The sequence below is a fragment of the Gadus macrocephalus genome, chromosome 8, assembly GCF_031168955.1.
Source record: "Gadus macrocephalus chromosome 8, ASM3116895v1".
Classification (NCBI taxonomy): Eukaryota; Metazoa; Chordata; class Actinopteri; order Gadiformes; family Gadidae; genus Gadus; species Gadus macrocephalus.
Genome location: NC_082389.1, coordinates 17,680,599 through 17,702,257, shown reverse-complemented (window position 1 = coordinate 17,702,257; position 21,659 = coordinate 17,680,599). Strand labels below are relative to the sequence as shown.

Here is a 21,659-nt window from a genome sequence, read left to right as displayed (position 1 = left end):
ACTTCAGCCTTATAAAGCAGCACAACATGTGTGAGGGAGCGTCCAGCAGTCCTGATGCGCACCTGGCTGCAGCACTTATTAGAGGTGCACCTTATTCACCTCTTCTACACACAGAAGAGGTGAATACAGCCTTCATTTATTCATACTCTGTGTCCGTCTTTCGTCTGCTTGACAACTTTCCCATAGCGAAAACAAAGACACGGTCAAAGATGAGACTGCTCTGGGTTTCGACCCCCTTCAGAGAATTCCTCAACAGAATATGCAAGCTTTACATTTAAAGGTTACTCCCTGCCCTTAATTCCTACCTAAACGGTTTTGCTCGGAGAGACGAAATCTGCTCTAAAAACCCTTCAAGAAGAGAAGGGCATTATTGCCCTAATCCTCTTAACCGCAGTCGTTTTAAGACAGGGGTTTGTGGAGGCTGAGATGGCGTCTTGTCTTCCCTATCCCATCCCCAATCCTCCGAGGCCAGAACAGACTCTAAAGGCAAAGGCTTGGCATCTATTAGCCATCTCTCCAAACTCTCCTTCTCTCTCTTTCTCTCACTCATTTTCTCTTTCCAGCAACCGCAAATGCACCCCTATTATTAAATAACAAATACCTAAAAATGTATATATATTTATTTTGTTTTAACATGAATGTAAATTCCTTTTTGAAATTTATTGTGGGTTATTGAAAAAACCGTTTTTCTTTAATGCATATTTTTTTATTGTCCATAACAATTACAATCTAACAAAAATAACGTATTATAAAGTATTTCAAGTGGTGAGAATAGCCTAGTAATGTCCAATTACATAAACTAGATCAGCTATAGCCTGCAAAAAGGCCAACATCTACAAAGGTGTAATAAGGAACATCTTAAATATGTAGGGTATGCTGATCTGTTATCTGCAGAAAAAAAAAAAAGAACCCAACTTACGTGTATTATCTCAGATCTTACTCTCCCGTTTCGGAAGTGTTTATGACTTCGGCTATCTGGAAATAGGGAGGGGGTTGGGGAGATTGTTGACAGTCACGGGGATATTGTAGACACAATATTCTTAAACTCATAAATTCGAAAAATAAGTCAGGTCGTTGAGCCGAACTCTTCCTAGTGGAGGAACACATCCTCTTTACTTGATTGACAGCTCGAAGGACCACTAGAAAGCTTACATGACCCCACGGAGCACTCTTTAAAATCCCCCCTCGGCGCGCGCACCAGTTAGATTTCAGCTCGCTGTGTTGGCGCGAGAAGGAGAGAGTTCCCGGAGCACGCGGACAGAGACACTGCACTGAGAACAGCGCGCACTTGACGCGCAGCACCAGACCCGCTGCCGGAGCGCCTCTGCTGTTATTCCAGTTCTCGCGGCTGTTGGAGAAGGACAGCGACATCGTAGGGAGTTTGGAGGCGTGAACCTGGTCCTCATATCAGCCAAAACACTAGCAGAAACAGTGAGGTACTTGGATATTCCGCTACTACCAGAAGATCCGGACGACCAGGACCACTGGACTGTAGGTAAGAACTTTTACCACCTTTGTTGGTGCCTGAACTATAAGCAAACTTAGCTGATGTAATTTTAAAAAAGAGTCGTTAAAATCAAGTGTCAGGTTCTATAACACGCGTAACTCTTCTGTCTGTTTCGTGTTATTGCACTGCTGGCTGGAGGTCTGCTCACTTATTCATGCATTTGTTTTATCTGTTCATCAGGGAAACAATGGCGTTTTTTATTATTAATATTCACTTTCATTTTCCTGCATTTTCTAAAACTCTAAACGAGTCAGAGAAGGATTGCATCTGGAGTTTTCCTTGACCAAACTGTATTTGCTCAAACAACGTTGATAGTTAACTGTGAAATGTCCACTGCAGTTAATACATTCTTATACACATTTCATATGCAATACGACCAAAGTGTCAGTAGTGAGGAGGTAAGAATCGGTCAGAAACCTAAGAGCCAGAGATAGGCAAGAACCAATACAAAATATTGCACACTTCTGGATGGTCAAGAGCCTAAATCCATGCGTCATATCATATTGGAATGGTTCAATCGATGGTATTATTGTGATGCGTGTGTTTACATCCAGTGGTTGCCCACACGGGTTGGGCCTGGATACATAAACACAATGATGCTATGGCGGAGTTAAAGTGACAATAAGTTGCAGCGGGACGGTCGATGCTGACTGTGTCCACAGCGCCGTGTGGGGACGCTCCAGCCGCCCCTTCCCACGCGTCAGGTCCCCTCATCACGCACCTCACCCCTGACCATTCAGAGTACAACTAGAAGTGACACAGCAAAGATCAAATCGTCAGGGCGCTCTATACCCGAAGGCCATTGATAAAATAAATATTTTTAATCTAATTCGGTCACATAAGAAATGTGTCCTGTACATGCCAATTTACATAATGACGTTTGATAATAGATGCATTGAACGGGGCTGCCAAGCATGGCTTTTCAAAACATAGGCGTTGTGCCCGAAGCAAGGCTTATGAATAACAACAATGGCACAGCCATGCACAAAAAAAGAAGGCCTATTGTGCTGAGTGTGTTATACACCAGGCAGTGCTGTGTGGATTTAAACATGCAGAAATGGAAACCCGCACCAAAACGCCCAGAAAAACAACCTGGGACAATACTCATTTTTCTTATAGCCACTAACACTAGCACTAACACACACACACGCACACGCACAAGCACACACACACACACACACACACACACACACACACACACACACACACACACACACACACACACACACACACACACACACACACACACACACACACACACACACACACACACACACACACACACACACACCAACGAACTCAAATCCCGGCGAGCCACGCGGGCCCACTGTACGTCCGTCCGTGTCAACAGTGATGATAAATGGAGGGCCTCGCAGTCGAAACCTATTTGCACTTCCATTAGACGAGAAGCCAAATGGGGATCAACATGCATATTTTACCCGTGGAGGGGCCATACATCTCAGCCAAAACGTTGCCCCGGGGCGATGGGATAAGAGGCCGCAAGAGAGCGGAGGGGGGAGGGAAGCGGGGGGGTCCATTCAACTCAAATACTTTGGGGAGTAAAGTAAATGTTTAGCGAAGCACCTTCTGTCCCGGCGAATTAAACTATTCCCCATTGCCCTCTGATCACATTCATCAGCCGCTGCGGAAACTTAATAGGTTGGAAATGGGCACTGCAGGCGTCATTCACACACACACACACACACACACACACACACACACACACACACACACACACACGCACACACACACACACACACACACACACACACACACACACACACACACACACACACACACACGCACGCACGCACGCACGCACGCACGCACGCACGCACGCACGCACGCACGCACACACACACACACACACACACACACACACACACACACACACACGCACACACGCACACACAAAAACACACAAAGTGGTCTGGTCGCAGCGCGAGCTCAATAGGAAGTATGCAGGGTTAAGTGAACACGCGCTGTAAAGGGAGCTGTTGAATTGATCCAAATGTTAATTATTAGGGTCAAATAAAATCTAATACTATAATATCTGTTTCGCAAAACTCACTTGTTGTTATGTTTCGGACTAATTGCAATTATAACGCTATTCCTATTATTATTATTATTATTATGATTATTATTATCATGAGCTGTTATTAAATAATAATTATTATAATGCCTATATTTACACATTATTAATACACTATCAAAAGCGGCCTTAGAGTACACTGGCTTTAGATCATTGTGTTGGTTATTGGAATGTAGCCTAATGAAAGTAAAATAGTTTCTGTAAAATCTGTTCAAATAAATATTATTTGTTTCAATATTTAAGAAGCATGATTCGGAATGTTCACATGTAAATCTCTGGACAACATTGTTTATAATGGTAGACACCGTGATGCTTTGTGTAGACCTACCATTTTAAACGTATCAACGTCTTACATTAGAGCTATTTTTTTAATAAAGGCCTTCGCCTCAATGCATCTAAGGACACATATTTGGGTCAAATTTCCCAGATTTTCTCGTTGTAATAATAATTACAAATTTACATATGAAATCCCCCATTCTGTTAGCCACCATAAAAAGAAGCAGATTTAATGTAAAACAAATAAATGTAAAATGGACGAACTCTGTTTTTAGGAATTTTAGAAATGCAGCAATATATTGCTAATTGGACTAATCTTTGGCAAATAAAATAAATCAGCAATTCTATTTAAAAGAGACGAATCCTTCTATCTGATCGCCTTATATCACTATCCTAAATATTTCAAAGGGGATTTGGCGTCTCCTACAAGTCAGAAAGTGAGTAAATAATATCATGAATAAGGCATTTGTCACGGTTCATTATCTGAACGAGTAATAATTACCCCAATTAAAAGTCTTTTGTATAATTAATGGAATGAACAGAGCGATAATTGGATATTAATGGATAACGTTTTGTCTGAATCCACATATTATAATTTATTGGCCCCTAAGCGATGGCCCCCCGCCGAGCCGCTCTAAACGTATAGCAGCAGCACATCATGTAACAATGACTCCCGGCTCATAGCAGACAAACACTTCTGTGTTCATAGCCTATTAGTCAGCCTTCAGGCTATCATATATGAATAAATAAACACAATTCATTTTGTAAAGGTGATGGAATGGCAAGGTGCCCTTAAAATAACTAAACACAGGAAGTTCAGGAACCCTAAATGTAATACATTTACTGTTGTCTCTTCACAGCCAGTCGCCGCCATGCAGCACTACGGGGTGAACGGATACTCCCTGCACGCGATGAACTCCCTGAGCGCAATGTACAACCTGCACCAGCAGGCCGCGCAACAGGCCCAGCACGCGCCCGACTACCGGCCCTCCGTGCATGCGCTCACCCTCGCGGAGAGACTCGCTGGTAATTGAGTGCACTGTGCAAACGCAATTCCAGTTAATATATAGGACATATAGACTATAGCGTAAGCAAGAATTCACGTGTTTTCTCAAGAGACCAAATTCTATAATTATATCATATTAATTAAACTTGCCGTGTATTTTCCCTTCAAACGGCTGCACATTTCAAGACATCATCCTGGAGGCGCGCTATGGGTCCCAGCACCGGAAACAGCGCCGCAGCCGCACGGCCTTCACCGCCCAGCAGCTTGAGGCGCTCGAGAAGACCTTCCAGAAGACCCACTACCCCGACGTGGTGATGCGCGAGCGTCTGGCAATGTGCACGAACCTCCCCGAGGCCCGCGTGCAGGTCAGTTGTTTATTTGTTTATTAATAATTTATTCTAGACTTTTTGTACAGTGTGTGTGTGTGTGTGTGTGTGTGTGTGTGTGTGTGTGTGTGTGTGTGTGTGTGTGTGTGTGTGTGTGTGTGTGTGTGTGTGTGTGTGTGTGTGTGTGTAGGGTTATTTGTTGTTAATGTTAATATGAAAAGATACAAATATGCAAACAATTTTTTATAATGATACAAGCTCTGTCTGTCCCTCCGGTAGCTGTCTGTCCTCACAGAGCTCATGTCTGTCGCTCCGCTAGCTGTCTGTCCTCACAGAGCTCATGTCTGTCGCTCCGCTAGCTGTCTGTCCTCACAGAGCTAATGTCTTGCTCCGCTAGCGGTCTGTCCTCACAGAGCTCTGTCTGTCCCTCCGCTAGCTGTCTGTCCTCACAGAGCTCATGTCTGTCGCTCCGCTAGCTGTCTGTCCTCACAGAGCTCTGTCTGTCCCTCCGTTAGCTGTCTGTCCTCTCAGAGCTCATGTCTGTCGCTCCGGTAGCTGTCTGTCCTCACAGAGCTCATGTCTGTCGCTCCGCTAGCGGTCTGTCCTCACAGAGCTCATGTCTTGCTCCGCTAGCTGTCTGTCCTCACAGAGCTCATGTCTGTCCCTCCGCTAGCTGTCTGTCCTCACAGAGCTCATGTCTGTCCCTCCGCTAGCTGTCTGTCCTCTCAGAGCTCTGTCTGTCGCTCCGCTAGCGGTCTGTCCTCACAGAGCTCTGTCTGTCCCTCCGCTAGCTGTCTGTCCTCTCAGAGCTCTGTCTGTCGCTCCGCTAGCGGTCTGTCCTCACAGAGCTCTGTCTGTCCCTCCATCAGGTCTGGTTCAAGAACCGCCGCGCCAAGTTCCGTAAGAAGCAGCGCAACCTGCAGAAGGAGCAGCTGCAGAAGCAGAAGGACGCGTCCGGGGAGGAGGGAGACAAGGGGGAGCCCGCCGCCTCCTCCACCACCTCCTCCACCAGCGCCATCAGCACCTCCACCGGAGGCGGCCTGCCCGACACCCAGCTGGCCCCCGCCTCCTCCTCCTCTTCCTCCTCCTCCTCCTCCTCCTCCTCCTCCCTGGAGCTGGAGCGGGCCGCCGGCCGAACCGCCCCCCCGGTGGAGATGGAGCTCAACGTCACGTCGCCGGAACATTCCGGGTGCGAGTCGGAGGACAACGGCTCGGACAAGGAGGAGGAGGAGGAGGGGGGAAAACCTCTGCAGGACGAGATGAGGTGCGAGGCGGCCATGACGCCCGGACACCTGTCCCCGGGATGCAAACGACTCAGCCCCAAACCTGGTGAGTGGCAGGGGGATTTTGGGGCCGCACGCTTCGGGTACATTCCCCATGCAGCTACCACTGATTAGTGTCGGCCATGTTAATAGCAAACAACACACGTAGTCAGGGTCCTTTCAGAAGTGGCTCATTTACCTGCTAGAGCTAGATGGTCGATGGCAGATCATCGGCCATTGGTTGGTGGCATTTTGAATGCAGGGGTTTCAAATAAGTTGACGTGGAAAGAAAGTTTGCAAGAAACCTCAGTTCTACTCTCATACCCTTTTTAATTAAAATGTTTTAAACGTGACCCATTACTCAAATCCCTTGGTGTCAGGTTGTTCATTACTTCATTTAAAGCCATTTAACCACACATCCGTTGCAAACATGCAGCAGCCTGTACCATAAAGGGCCTCGCTGTTGACCTGCGGCGTCTAACCCCTGGCCCCTCTGCTCCCCCAGACTCCCCCCTGGTGTCCCGGTCGGTGACCCCCGGCTCCAGCAGCGGGGGCAGCATGTCCGGGGGCGGGCCCCTCCCCCCGGGACACTCCTACTCCTCCTCCCCGCTCAGCCTCTTCCGCCTGCAGGAGCAGTTCCGCCAGCACATGGCGGCCACCAGCAGCATGGTGCACTACCCGGCCTTCGACATGAGCGGCCACCCCGCCTCCCCGCCGCACGGGCTGCCCTACCTGGGCATGAACGTCAACATGCCGGCGCCGGCACCCCTGGGCACGCTGCCGTGCCAGTCGGCCTACTACCAGTCCCTGTCGCACCACGCCGCGCAGCAGGTGTGGAGTGCCCCCCTGCTGCAGGCCTCGGCTGCCGCCGCCGCCGCCGCCGCCGCCGCGGGGGGGCTGAGCAGCCACAACAGCAAGACCACCAGCATCGAGAACCTGCGGTTAAGGGCCAAGCAGCACGCCGCCTCGCTCGGGCTGGACACCATGTCCACCTGAAGACCCCCCCCCCCACTCCCCCCTCCCCCTGGGGCGGACCCTGGGACACCCGGGGAGAGGAGGCCGCGGCTAATGGAAGGGGGATGGGATGATTAGGTCAGAGCCCCCCCCCCCCCCCCCCCCCCAACCCCCTTACCCTCCACGCACCACCATATCTACTGTGTCTGTCCTGTGGGACTGTGGGACGCACACCACTGTCCCCCTGTTGTGAGGAGGACGGGGGCAAAGGTCATCGAGGGACGTCTAGTACGACCTCCACTGGGGCAACAGAACATGGCTCTTTTGGTGACCGTCCCAAATGTGAATTATATATGTTCCTCATCTCAAGTTTCTTTGCTCAATTTTTGAAAAGCCAATGCCACATCCTCCCATCATGCAGTGCAAACACAAAGAATATGATAAAACGATAACTTTCATCCTCAAGAGACCATTACTGAATCCACACACATTATAGATAATGCTGGTGTGGCGGACAGACTGTCACATGTAATTGTATTTAACAAACAAAAGGGAAAAGACTGATGACCATGTACAAAGCTGCCAACGGATGCACTCTGCAAATAATGTTTACAAGAGGAAAATGTCAAACAATGTCGAGGCACTTTTTGAAGGGCTTCCACCCCTTCATCGACGAGCAATCACTGGGATCACGTGCATGGAGGAGACCACTTCTGTCAGCCGGGGGTATTCACATTCAATTAAGTGATGTAATATTAAACAGAGCATGTACTACATAACTGCACATACATATAAATAACGTGAAGCTGTGTTCCCCCAGATTGCATAATTAAAAGTGACTCATTTACCAGTTTAACGGCCAGTAATGTAACGGGTTTGTGCGGGGGCTGGCTTGATAATGAGAAAATGATTTCAGTGAGTAAATGCACAGAGCTTTTAATTACATTTTGCCCTGGGCCGTGAAGACCTGGGCAGACGCAATTACACACGCATAGCATTTAAGAGAAACAGCAAAAAGATATCTTCACGAGACCAGAACATTTAAATAATTCACAATGAGCTTTTAAATATTAACTGGGGGGACTAAAATAATAATTCAATAATAATTGCCATAAAGTTATGGGAAACATAAAATGAGGTTGTTTATTTTCTAATTTCATTTTTTTCAGTAGTCATGTTGGATCTTCTCAAGGACGATTCTTATTAACATGAATTATTGTTGTAGAAATACTTTGTCTCTGGTGGCTTGTTAGCACTTTGTTACCAGTATTACACAAAAGCCTCTGTTGTTTTCCATTTGGACACTTGATTTAAAAGCATTTGTTTCAATATGAAAATATGTACATTATTTTAATACTATATGTAAAATAAATAAATAATGATAATAAGAAAATAAGAAAAAATAGTCTATTAATGTTTATTCCCTATAATGCAGATATACATTTCCTATTATGTTGTAGCATTGACGGAAGCTCCCTGTATCTGTCACTGAGTGTATGAATGTATTTGAGAGACCCGATAGCCGATGGGTTTAAGTGGCCTGCCATTCCCAAAAGCATCAGCGTCAATCGCTGTTAAAGACAGTGTTGACAGTGTTGACAGATTGGGACAGATTTCCCGTCCAATCTGGCAACATTGGTTGAGGAACCGATCTCCTATGAATGACGCAAATTACGATTTGGAATGTTTACGTTTTCGCTTGGAACGTTGCGCTCCAGGCGATGAACGAAGCGCGAGCGAATGAGAAGTTTCTAATTGGCCCGATGCTTAATTGAGCCGAGACTTGTGTGTAACTGCTGTCTTGAGTTCTGTTGTTTTGTCGTATGTAATTATTATGCTGTCCCTCTGTGTGTCTCTGCCAACAGCTTGGCCCAGTGTTGTTTAGGTAGATTTATAATGCTGAAGGAAGAGTCGGTCAACACCAACCGCAGCGTTGTTTCTCTCCGCGTTTACGATGTAGAACTTGAACTGTTACTGTAAAATTGTCAAAAATAAAAAAAACGGTTGCCAGAAGAAATCGGTTTGGTTTTCAGTCAACGGGCGTCAAGTGAAAGGGGATAGGAATGTATCATAATTTTAATAATAAAAATTAAAAACTTTAAAACACATATTATTATTATTACTAAGCTATTTTCAAATATGTAGGCTCGGACTATTTATTCTTTAATTATATGACCCCGAAATGATTATGCATATTACCAATGGAGGCTTAACGCAACTGAAATAAATAAAATAAAATTTAATAAGACAATGGAATAAAAACATAAAGTATAGACTGTTTAGACTCAGAATTTTACATTGTTATTTTGTTTGACAGGCTTTTATCAAAAAGAGAGCCGAGGCATTAGGGGATCCTTTAAATAAACAAATTAAATAAACAAATTAAGAGTAAGGTTAACAAAATGTGGGCAGGTTCAGAGTGAGAGCAAGTGAGAATGATCCAGAAGCCTTAAAGTAATCAGGAAAAATAAAAGGGAGCAGAGAGTAAACCATCCCCAGTGAATAAGCGGCCATTATCCTGAAGAACCTCGGCCCCGGGCCCTGATTAAGACTCCATTACATCTCAAATAGCATGGTTTGTCAAGCGCAGACCCCTATCCGGAACCCACACTGAAACACACAGACCCACAGGGCTGTGGTTGCTCAAACACAAACACACAAACACACACATACACACACACACACGCATACACACACACACACACACACACACACACACACACACACACACACACACACACACACACACACACACACACACACACACACACACACACGCACACACACGTTATAATTGTTCCTTCATCTCCTGTGTCTTCACATACACATGCCCTTGCTCTTCCAAGAACAGAACTTCACTTGAATGTTTAAACATTCCAGCCGGCTCTGTCCATATCCACACAACCAGCTGGGGGTCTACAGCTCTCGCTCTCTCTCTCTCTGTGTCTCTCTCTCTCTCTCTGTGTCTCTCTCTCTCTCTCTCTCTGTGTCTCTCTCTCTCTCTGTCTCTCTGTCTCTTTCTCCGTCTCTCTCTCTCTCTCTCTCTCTCTCTCTCTCTCTCTCTCTCTCTCTCTCTCTCTCATTGGACTGGCCTTGAGAACACCGCCTCTTCTGTGTATGTAAATAAGCGATGCTCCTGAGGTGCCGTGGCGACGGCGGAGGCCACCCCCCCTCCCCCCCACCCCAACACTGTTATTGATGAGCACTTCCTGTGCAGCAGGTGGAGGGGGGATAATGATCTGGCGAGATTAGCAGTGTTAAGGCACGTGTAACACTTCACCCTAACCTTGTTGTGTTTTATTACACTCCATGCCTGCGTGGGAGCCAGAGTGTGTGTGTGTGTGTGTGTGTGTGTGTGTGTGTGTGTGTGTGTGTGTGTGTGTGTGTGTCCTCCGCCAAGGGCATCCTTGTAGCTGTGCTGATTGGATGCTGCTGTGGATATGCAGCGCGCCGGGTGTCCTTGTTATCCGGGGTAACCATCTATATAGGTACATGGCGCCACTCCCTCCCCGGGGACTCAGCAGCCCGGCACAATGCTTGTTTTCCCCCCGCTCCGAACACTCTCTCTCTCTCTTTTTCCAGTTTATTTTATTCATTCTTTTGCCCCCTCCCGCTCCCAGCTGAGACATGTTTGATACACAAGCACGTACGTGGTGTTTCCACACTAACACTCTTCAAGCATTTTCACTGGCCACTGCTGTCGGCCTGCCACTCTCTCCCTCTCTCCCTCCCTCCCTCCCTCCCTGCCTCCCTCTCTCACCCTTTATCTCACTCACTCATACACCGCGTCCCGGGGCTGAACAGGGCGCGTTAGATTGTAGCACCGGAGGTCAGGTATGTGGGGCCCGGGACGCTGAATCCAAATGTTCCCATCTCATACACTCAGGGTTACACATTTAACACTCCCCTTTAATGCCACTTATCTGTCTGCAGACTCGTGTCATCATCTATTTCCCCTTAAGGGCATGGTTGTGGTGACGTATTTGTGTGTGTGTGTGTGTGTATGTGTGTGTGTGTGTGTGTGTGTGTGTGTGTGTGTGTGTGTACATACCGGTGTATTGGGGTGCTAAAAATTCCAAAATGTTGATAATTGGATACCCTCACATTTATTTTTACTGCGTCTTATGAAACTAAGGCCCCATGCGATTGATATTTTTTTTATAAATGTTTACGAAGAAAAAGGTGCATTAAGCAAATACAGAGTTATTCATACTCACTAGGGTTCTCTCAGTGCAACTCCTGAACAACAGCCCAAGACTCGCACATGCATGCGCAGTGCGCACCGGCACCGTTGTGTACGCATGATCCTCTGGTCTAAAGCGAGCCCCATACAGAAATCACAGTGTACCGTTCAATCAATGCAGGGCTTCTTCCCCGGCCCCTGCTCCACGCTTCACTAAGGTTTTAACCCTGGCGGGAGGACCAGGGCCAGTGCTGGAGACCTGGGCCCATTGAAGAGGTGACAGGCTCTGCCAGAATATGATCCTAATCCTGTTTCCAGCATTCTTTTAGCCTGCTGCCAGGGACGTTTTCCTGCATATTCTAGGAGCTGTCAGGCCCAGGACAATCCGCCCCTCTCCCCACCCCCCCCTCATACCACATTGCCCGGATACACATCAAAGTGTGCCTGGAAACCACCACGAGGAACGCAAAGGGGGGGGGGGGTCACAGTAAAGTACAAACTGTCACAGCCACTAAGTAGACATAAAGGTTTCTCCTGTGGTTGAGGGGATAGTCATACTAAGTACTATTGTGAGGAGAAAACTGTCTGGCCCCATCCAAACCTAACAAACCGTCTTAACCGCTTTTCACCCACTCCTGTGCTTTGCTTTGGTTTAGTCCCAAACTTTTCAGAATCCCTTGAATTTAAACAGCATTTATTTCTCGAAGCTGGGACAATGCAGAGGTTATGGAGAAATGGGTCGAAGAGTAACAAAAAAAAAAAAAAAAAGAGTTTAAAAAGCAGAAGAAGAGAGGAGGCGGAGGAAGGAGAGGTGATGTGGGAGACAACAGGTGTCTGGAGCGTGCTGATCCGCGGGGCTGCTCTCCTGTTAGTTCCACTCCACCGTCCATTCTCCTCCCCTCCTTTATTCTTAAAACACTCCCCAGTGGCGTCCGGACCCTCCTTGGGGTAATCTTCTTATCCAGGAGGAACGCCCCCCCCCCCACCCCCCCCTCTCCGTAATCCAGCTGCAGCCGTCCACCGCTGCATCCCTCCCTGAGCCCTGCTCCACCCCCCACCTCCCCGACACGCTTTCATCAATTCACCGCCTTCAAAGGCCTTTGAGATGGACCTGATTTCATTTGGAAGAAATGCATTGTTCATTCAGAGAACTCCATACCGTCGATACCACAACACAGACATTATTCAACAATCCTAAGGACAGAGGGCTGGTTCCCTTGAGAAAGCTCTGATGAGGCCTACAGTCGGGGTCGCCAATGACCGATGTGTAGGAGAGATATTTGTTACGCATCAGGATTCTGGATGAGTTGATAATCAGAAGAATTAGCGGCTTTCCAGCAGTTTGTAAATTCGGGTCCTTCGCTAATATGATTGCCTGTGTGTACACGTGCTTACGGGCTTCACCCACGGTCCTGGTTCCCACGAGCAGCTTGGAGGATGCCTGAAAAGATAACGGCTCCTTAGAGATCCTGCCCTGTAACCACAGAAGTACAAGTGCTTTGTTGGAAAAAAATCCTGTTTAATACAAAAAGTTTACTTCATGCCTCGCTGTATAACAGCGTGGCAGGTTGTCTGTGGACCCAGTGACCAGGGAGGCATCCCAGTGCTGTGGCCCAGTGTTCCCAGCATAGGACCGGGACAAAGACCCCCCAGGGGTGGGATCCTCCCTTGCACGGCCGACCAGAGGTGTGCCGTGTGATCCCCTGCAGCCCCCCCCCCCCCCCCCCCCCCCCTAGCGGGGCATCTTCTCCACGCTCCCCCCCCCTCTGATGCCTTCATCCTCACCCTCAGCCCGCACAACCAACACTTACAAACGCCCACGATATCGCCTCAACTGTATTCCATCTTAAAGCAATTTGAACTGTAGAATAGCGTAGTGTGTAATTAGGTTCAGTGATCACTCGATATGTATAACACAACAACAATTAGAGTGGAAATATAATATGTATATTTATGTTTTAGCATCTAGAGAAAAGCAAGTAAAAAAAAGTCTCAATGATTTAGTAAACAGAAAACGCTTTATTGACAAAGTACATTGGGCCGCACAAGATAGTTATTTGGTGTTAAACCCATCATCTTTTAATACACAGCATATATCTCCCAGACACCGAGAGATACAAACACACAGCGCATCATTGGCTAATTCAATAATAAAGCAGCCAGCCAGACACAGTGTTTGGAGAGGCTGCGTGGAGAATAACTCAGCCCTAATAGTGCACCATCTCCCGACTGCGTAAAACATGTAAATTTATGGGCGCGCCCATAGGAAACACATATTTACAAAAGGTTTAGGTAATCACAAGATGCGCGCATCGGCATTCGGGACCCGCGAGACGGAGGCACTCAATACACAGAGAGAATATAGAGTTTTTATGAGTCATTAATTCCCTCCGCAGTCGCCGTTCCATCCCCCTTTTAGGGCGGTAATACAGTAATCACTCACAATCGCACAGAAAATCATCTGCAGTCATCTGTGGAATAAAAAGGACGGAGCGTGTGGGGGTTCAACACGAAGCGCGACCCCCCCCCCCCATTTTTAGCTCCTCTCCTCCCCGGCTCTTTAATGTTCATCTGGGAGCCAGCCAGCCAGGGGCCCCAGCGCTCCCGGGGCCCCAGCTCTGGCTCTGCAGAGCCGCTTAATGACAGTGGGACACCGATGACACTTGGGTGGGCCCCCCCCCCGACTCGTTAGGCAGGCGCGCGCACACACACACACACACACACACACACACACACACACACACACACACACACACACACACACACACACACACACACACACACACACACACACACACACACACACACACACACACACCTCTTTCACGCTACATTGCCTGGCCAGCCCAACATAACGGGGGTCATCGATGAGGGGAGGTGAACACAAGAGGTACCACTGCTCTCTCTCACTCACTCCCGTCTCTCTCTCTGCTCCCATTTCTGTTATGAAGAGCAGAATTCGTTTCACCTTTAAGCGACGGTGATAAGATAGTCCACGATGATAATGAAAAGGTCTAGAAGCTTCAACAACGGGAAGGCAGAGCAAGTGCTATTACCAGTATCATTACCTCCGTTTTCATTACACACCGTGTTGCAGCGTAGAGCATATTGTGGGGGAAAGTTATCAAACCTGGTGAATAACATGTAGATATTTTTTAAAAAGGGGCATGAGGTTGAATGACAAAAAGTTGTCAGCATATCGAGGTTTTCTTCTACACCAATCAACTGCCGAAAGCGATAGTACTTTCACCTGTGTGCCATTGGCGACCTCTAGTGGACATAGAGGATCCTTCATTTTTATTATTAAATTCAAAGCGGGACGTAAACGTGCCTCATGTTCGTCTTTAATAGGGGATAATACTGGATATTTGGTTACATAGTTGTTTTTGCTGACCTACAGGTCTCCATTATTACAATATTGATCAGGATGGTCCTAAATGGGGTTTGGATGTTGTGTAGATTGAGATGTACCCCATCTCAACCCATTCCAGTATTTCATCTAAATGTGGCCTTTGCATTGAACAATGTCTGACCCAACAGTCCGTCTGCAACATAACAACAAGAGCCTTTGAGGTGAGGGGAGTTAAGCCATCCCTTGGGCCATAGCAACGGTCAAAGAGCCAATGGGCGTGGTCCTCACGCACGTGTCGTTGAAGGTGCACTGTTACCCTCGTGGGCCTCAGCACAGCCTCCTCAGCCGGCACATGTAGAGGGGTCCGAAGTTTGCGGTGAGGTGGGGGACGACCATCTCCCCTAGCAGGAGGTCCGGGGCGAAATGGAAGGTTCCCCCGAGCGCGCGCACCAGCGGCTGCAGAGAGACCACCTGGCAGAACAACAATAACACCTACAGTATAGAGCTTATAATGGATAGGCACTGCATATATGGTCGGATTTATAATTTCACCACTATTGCAATTACAATGGGATGCTTATAAAGTATGAGCAAATATTTTGGGTTTTTCAAGTTAGTTGATGTAGTTCCGTACCAAAGTACCCTTTAAACACAGCAGATTAGACCATTGGCAGTTCCTCCTTTTTTGTTACCTCGCAGTAATCAATAAATAAAAAAATTGTGAACAAATTGTCAATGTGTGTGTGTGCGTGTGTCTCATGCTGTATGTCAGTGTGTGTGTGTGCGTGTGTCTCATGCTGTATGTCAGTGTGTGTGTGTGTGTGTGTGTGTGTCTCATGCTGTATGTCAGTGTGTGTGTGTGTGTGTGTCTCATGCTGTATGTCAGTGTGTGTGTGTGTGTGTCTCATGCTGTATGTCAGTGTGTGTGTGTGTGTGTGTGTGTGTCATGCTGTATGTCAGTGTGTGTGTGTGTGTGTCTCATGTTGTATGTCAGTGTGTGTGTGTGTGTCTCATGCTGTATGTCAGTGTGTGTGTGTGTGTGTGTGTGTGTCTCATGCTGTATGTCAGTGTGTGTGTGTGTGTGTGTGTGTGTCTCATGCTGTATGTCAGTGTGTGTGTGTGTGTCTCATGTTGTATGTCAGTGCGTGTGTGTGTGTGTGTGTGTGTGTGTGTGTGTGTCTCATGCTGTATGTCAGTGTGTGTGTGTGTGTGTCTCATGCTGTATGTCAGTGTGTGTGTGTGTGTGTCTCATGCTGTATGTGTGTGTGTGTGTGTGTGTGTGTGTGTGTGTCTCATGCTGTATGTCAGTGTGTGTGTGTGTGTGTCTCATGCTGTATGTGTGTGTGTGTGTGTGTGTGTCTCATGCTGTATGTCAGTGTGTGTGTGTGCGTGCGAGCATCACATCCACCTGAAGGTGGATGCCCTCCTGGCGGGCCAGGTGGAGGGCCTGCTGGACGACGTACTGGTTCTGGAGCTGGGAGAGGGTGCAGGTGGAGTACACCACCTCCCCCCCTGGACAGGCTGCTTTGATGCCAGCCCTGGGAGAGAGAACCCCCCCAGCACAGGTTCAAGTTATTTATTACATTGTACATATGCATGGAAGCATTCCTGGCCTCTACCGGCTCCTTCACAAACATGCATTTTAATTCACTGCAAGTCAAATTGGATACAATTAATAATACATAGCCATGATAATAATTATTTTTATATTCATAAACCGATTTGCCAGGAATATTTACTTATAATACAGCAGTCAAAATCCAAACTATTGCTATAGGCTCAGAGCAGTGCTTGTTCCCCAGACCCTCCCCCCCCCCCAGCCTGATGCGTTGCAGCGGTTTGGGTTAGTCTCCTCACAGCAGAAGGTCCGTCTGCAGCTGGGGGAGCCTCTTCCTCTCGCCCGTCCTGATCTTGCTGAAGATGTTGTTGTCCTCCTCTGTGGCTGAATGTCTGTCCGTGGTACAAGGCACGTCCACCAGCACCTTGAGGACGAGGCAGAGGATAGGCAACAACATAGATAATACTTCACTAACCGCCAGGAAACAAATCATGGTGTCAAAGCTGAGCTTGAGTTAGATAACCATTAGAGCATAATGTATATGTATTAGAGCTGTCAGTTAAACGTGTTATTAACGGCGTTAACGCACACCGATTTTAACGGCGTTAATTTTTTTATCGCGCGATTAACGCAATTTATTATTTTTACAAATATAGTTTTTTTTGGTTTGTTTTTGTTTTCTTTGGCTCAAAACAAAGAAGCAGTAGCCTGACTGCTATGTTCAAGGCAGTATGTTTGCATGTTCATTGTTTAATTGCACTATAGGCTTTTTTTTTGTATCGTCCTGTTTTGATCAGTATATGCCAATGTTGTTATCCATAAAAAAACATTTGCACAAGGCAAGCCGATGCACTTCTCCATGTTGATAAGAGCATTAAAATGAGAACAATTAATGGGACTAAGAAATCAAGTGATATTTAGCATAGAAAAAAGATTTGCGATTACTTGCGACTAATCGTGAGTTAACCATTAATGCGATTAATCGCAATTGAATATTTATCGCTTGACAGCACTAATATATTTTTTTCACGATTTGTGAAGGTTTTATCTTTCTTATTGTAGAGACAGGAAGTTCTTGGAGTTAGAGGGGAAGACATGCAGCAAAGGACCACGGACAGGAATCAAACCCTGGTCGCTGCGGTAAGGACTGGCCTCAATGGTACTCACTCTACCAGCTGAGCCACCATGGTGATGCCGCCTAATTAACAACCATGGAGATCAGTCCACTGACTCTCATTCGATCCCCTGACCCTGATTGCTTACCCGATCGTAGGTGTTCCGTTCAAACTCGGACCACTGGGTGCCATCGAAGGATGTGACCCGCAGCCGGTCGGTGGACAGGAGGTGCTTGGGAACAAAGCTGTGCAGGACGTTCTTCAGACGGGACGTCCGGGCCACGGAGGAGTCGTTGACGCTGAGGAACCCTTTGGGAAAATAACACACACATAAACACGCACGCAAACACACACGCAGCCACACCCAACACACAAACAGACACAGGGGTAGGTGAAAGTATTTAAATTATTAGCCTATTTTACTGCTTATTTTATTGATTAGCAGTGCATTCAGATGCATGTTATTGAGGAGCGGTTTAGGGGGTTCAGCCTCGCGCTCTCGGTAGACTGCGGACATTGGGGATCAAACTCAGTCCTACTTGTTAGGTACTCAACCCCCCTCAACCAGAATAGACTATCCAGCCCCAGATGGAGCCCAAATCAAGCAATGAATGAGTCTTAGAAAACGTACTTATGGCCTCCGTCTGGAGCAGGGCCAGGGTCTTCCCTCCAGGGGCGGCGCAGAGGTCCAGCACGCTGTGGCCCTCCTGGACGTCCAGCGCCAGGCAGGGCAGGACGGAGGCCGCGTCCATCAGGTAGTATCCCAGCAGCCGGGTCTGATCTGGTCTGAGCCGCACCGAAGGATTCATTGCTTAGATTCACTTCAAATTAAAAGTTCCCTTCTCACATACTTACCAGAAATATATGTATGTGAATGAAAAGGGGAAACAAACAATTAATTCCCATTAATTAAAATCGATTTTGATTATAAAAGGTAAGGGTACAGTCACGTTAACATCACAGGTGAAGCGGGCAGCTTAAGACTGCACTAGGATCGATAAACGAATGTTATCAGTTGAAACAGTCACCTGGCCGATTTGAATCTTGTGATGTCAGCTCTTGGGAAAACAAAACACCTGATGTTGGAGCTGAGACTGAGGGGGGAATTGTCTTGATTGCTGCCATGAGACCCCTTGAGTTCAGACCTCTCCGCTACGTCTTCGGGCCCTCCTTCTATCTCAGGTCTGATGGGTGACAAGGGAGCTGTGAAAAGACACATCCTCATTTCATTTGAGAAATAGTCTTCACCGCAATCTCATAGTATTAGTCATATAGAAAAGTCATAGTATTCTAAAAAAGGAGGGATTTCGTAGTCCTTGTGACAAGTGCCATTAATGAGACGGCCAGTTACCTTAGAATTAGAGCACAACTTATAATGTTGACATTCAGTTATTATTATTTTAAAAAGGTACATGTACAGTTTATAGAGTAATGCAATTTTAATGAAATATGAATTAAATAAAGAATGCCCTGCCTTACCCTCCAGTTGTGCGGGGCTAACAAAGTCCCAGCAGCCCTGTTCCTGAAGGTCAGACGCGACGGCTTGGTGGTCGGAGAAGTTGTTGAGCAGAGCTCCGTACTTCCTCTCAGAGAGCAGGCTGCACCGCACCGAGGGCCACAGCCGGCCCAGCTGGAGGCTGTAGGTGGCGTCGAAGTACTGCAGGGCCATGTTGGTGGCGGGGTACCTGGGCAGGGAGGTGGCCTGTTGACAGGGATATTGACAGTTCGGAGTTGTTCACAAAAGAGGTCCAGTTAGCAGTTATTTTAACAGTGAGTCTATGTGTAACAGTGAGGATATGTTTTGTAAAGACCTATTCCATTCCCTGAACAAAACTTGAATTGGACAGGAGACTCATGTCTATTCTTGCACGAGGCTTACCCAATAAGGTAAAGGTAAATACACGAGTCCTGAACCTATTGTACAGTCCATAATATATGAACAGAATATGTCCTTGTGGAGTTTGCTTTGATTCTGAGGATCAAACATTGCTTTAAGATAGCTGATGTCGATTTATTATATTTTTGGAAAAGACATGCCACAAAGAGCATACCCATTTCGTTTTCACTCGTGTTCGTCTCGGTGTGAGGGATCGCAAATCCCGAATTTTCCGGAGTAGAAATGCTGTGTTTATGAACGCCGGCGCCGACATTTTGAAGTCCGACCGCTATAAGAGCACGGAACCAACTGCAGCGAACAAGAACAACGTTCCTATCCGGCTAACTTTCTAGTCGTTTCCTGCGTGTGACCTAAAACGTCCTCCAAGTTATTCAATCCACTCCGGAGATCATTTCGGCCTAATAGGGACTTAAATCATGGGTTTCGAAAACAAAATGATCGCGTACGACGACCCCGACGAGGAGGTAAACTATTTAATTCATAATCGTATATAACTTAGGGAGTGTCATGAGAGGTAACCAGTGATCAAAGTTACAGAACATGCAAGCGCCATTGTTATTACCGTATGGGACTACACTGCTAATTGTATGTCTTTATGTTTTTTTAAATGTTATATATATATATATATATACGACATTCATCAACAATGAATACTCATGGATATGTTATGTTACCAATGGTCAAACACATTCGTTTGTCAGTGCACCAGCACCGGGTTAATTATATCGGGGTCAACCAAGGTTTCGTTGCAACATCTCGCGTGGTTTCAAGTTTATATTATAAATTGTATGATCCTTTTTTATAATTCAAATTTGAAAAAACATTTTTCTACTCGTTGGGGTTCAAATATTGTAGAACGACCAGACCATGTCCTTCTAAATATATAACGGCTACTCAATCTTTTAATGACAGGAGACACCAGAAGAAGAAGAGGAGGAGGAAGAGGAGGAAGAAGACCTGGTGGTATGTGTCTGTGCACCAGCTATAGCATTACATTATGGGGTCTTTCTGATGATGCGGCACTCCGTAACAAGGCTGTGACCACGATGACTGCTTTGAACTTGTACTCCTGTGTAGTGACCAACTGTTGCCTCACAGGACCCCCTGGATACACTACGGGAGAAGTGTGAGCAGACAGAGCACTGCGTGCACTACAAGGAGCGTCTGGAGACGTGCGAGGCCAGGGTGGGCGCCAGGTCCAACACCAATGAGGAGTGCACCGAGGAGCTGTTTGACTTCCTCCACGCCCGGGACCACTGTGTACGTTAATGGGGCCTTTCAGAGGTCGGGGTGTCGTAAACTACAGCAAAGAATCACAACTATGAGTCGGCTGCTTATGTACCACGGCACACGTAGAAGAAGCTAAGCAAGATAAGTCTACGTGTGCACTGGTTCATAAAACGAGTTGACTCATGATTATGCAATGAGCAACACATCGTTGGTCCAATACGGAAGAGGATTACGGCCACATGTGAATCTTTTTTGGGATTTATGACTTTAAAGTCAGAATTGCGATTAAAGTCGGAACTCAAATGTTCATATGTGGGCCTAATCCTCTTCCGTAGTGCCACGATGACGCCTCTACTTGCTGTGGGTCATGTGAGAGTGCAATATGGGTGAATGGGGATATTGTTTCTAAATATATATACTAAATACCATTCATCTCTTTATTACAGGTGGCACACAAGCTGTTCCACAGCGTCAAGTGAACCTTCTGCCTTGTCCAGTCTCCGTTGGTTATGTCCACTGATTCGGGGAAGTGGTTTAAAATGCTAGAGTTGTACAATACGTTTCAGGGAAATTGTTTAACCGTCAGTTTATTTTGAAAACACTTGACTTGATATTCCAAGTCATAATAAAATAATTTTATGATCAACTTTAGTGCTGTTCCTTATTCATGACCCAAGTTCCTGAAACTTTAAAAGGGGTGGTGTAATGCCACCAGTTGTGAATGTGATTCCTTTAAAAGCAGTATGAAAATCGGTCTTCTCCTGTGTTTTACATAAGTCGAGGGTCCGTCTAGCTCAGGGGTGCCCATTACATCGATCATGATTGACGGGTAGATGGTGACATTCAAAATCTAAACATCCCTTATCACTGATTGAAAAATTGTACGTCAGACTCGCTACAT

The 21,659-nt window shown here is 46.7% G+C and overlaps 4 protein-coding genes across 7 annotated transcripts in view; 3 read left to right on the top strand and 1 right to left on the bottom strand.

The window, feature by feature from the left end:
• scinlb (scinderin like b) overlaps positions 1–21,659 on the top strand; it is a 305,691-nt gene that overhangs the window by 89,853 nt on the left and 194,179 nt on the right. The window lies entirely within an intron of this gene.
• dmbx1a (diencephalon/mesencephalon homeobox 1a) lies at positions 1,047–7,568 on the top strand. The gene is made up of 5 exons (XM_060059637.1): positions 1,047–1,495; positions 4,736–4,901; positions 5,068–5,246; positions 6,077–6,536; positions 6,975–7,568. Exons 2-5 carry the CDS (start codon positions 4,748–4,750, stop codon positions 7,463–7,465), a joined length of 1,284 nt encoding a protein of 427 aa, XP_059915620.1. The 5' UTR covers positions 1,047–1,495; positions 4,736–4,747; the 3' UTR covers positions 7,466–7,568.
• Positions 13,606–19,808, bottom strand: nsun4 (NOP2/Sun RNA methyltransferase 4). 4 transcript variants are annotated; one of them, XR_009527025.1, is made up of 9 exons: positions 19,683–19,808; positions 19,111–19,333; positions 18,660–18,834; positions 18,263–18,417; positions 17,780–17,940; positions 16,816–16,940; positions 16,367–16,496; positions 14,361–15,429; positions 13,606–14,290 (listed from the first exon to the last, which is right to left on the bottom strand). XR_009527025.1 is itself a non-coding variant. In XM_060059634.1 (8 exons), the coding sequence occupies exons 1-8, from the start codon at positions 19,779–19,781 to the stop codon at positions 15,286–15,288; spliced, it is 1,212 nt and encodes a 403-aa protein (XP_059915617.1). In that variant the 5' UTR covers positions 19,782–19,808; the 3' UTR covers positions 13,606–15,285. The 4 variants fall into 4 exon arrangements, 1 of the variants encoding a protein (XP_059915617.1); XR_009527026.1 differs by having other exon boundaries at positions 14,387–15,429; XR_009527027.1 differs by having other exon boundaries at positions 14,391–15,429.
• LOC132463447 (cytochrome b-c1 complex subunit 6, mitochondrial-like) lies at positions 19,852–21,404 on the top strand. Its single transcript, XM_060059636.1, has 4 exons — positions 19,852–19,992; positions 20,441–20,491; positions 20,627–20,788; positions 21,205–21,404. The coding sequence occupies exons 1-4, from the start codon at positions 19,945–19,947 to the stop codon at positions 21,235–21,237; spliced, it is 294 nt and encodes a 97-aa protein (XP_059915619.1). The 5' UTR covers positions 19,852–19,944; the 3' UTR covers positions 21,238–21,404.

Excerpts from the sequence above, each read along its gene's own strand:
- nsun4 (XM_060059634.1), bottom strand. The coding sequence starts at position 19,781 with ATGTCGGCGCCGGCGTTCATAAACACAGCATTTCTACTCCGGAAAATT. Across the intron at positions 19,334-19,682 it reads CACGAGTGAAAACGAAATGG|GCCACCTCCCTGCCCAGGTA; the intron begins GTATGCTCTTTG and ends CCCTGTCAACAG. Across the intron at positions 17,941-18,262 it reads GCTCCAGACGGAGGCCATAA|GGTTCCTCAGCGTCAACGAC; the intron begins GTACGTTTTCTA and ends ATTTTCCCAAAG.
- LOC132463447 (XM_060059636.1), top strand. The coding sequence starts at position 19,945 with ATGGGTTTCGAAAACAAAATGATCGCGTACGACGACCCCGACGAGGAG. Across the intron at positions 19,993-20,440 it reads ACGACGACCCCGACGAGGAG|GAGACACCAGAAGAAGAAGA; the intron begins GTAAACTATTTA and ends TTTTAATGACAG. Across the intron at positions 20,492-20,626 it reads AGGAGGAAGAAGACCTGGTG|GACCCCCTGGATACACTACG; the intron begins GTATGTGTCTGT and ends GTTGCCTCACAG.
- dmbx1a (XM_060059637.1), top strand. The coding sequence starts at position 4,748 with ATGCAGCACTACGGGGTGAACGGATACTCCCTGCACGCGATGAACTCC. Across the intron at positions 4,902-5,067 it reads CCTCGCGGAGAGACTCGCTG|ACATCATCCTGGAGGCGCGC; the intron begins GTAATTGAGTGC and ends GCACATTTCAAG. Across the intron at positions 6,537-6,974 it reads ACGACTCAGCCCCAAACCTG|ACTCCCCCCTGGTGTCCCGG; the intron begins GTGAGTGGCAGG and ends CTGCTCCCCCAG.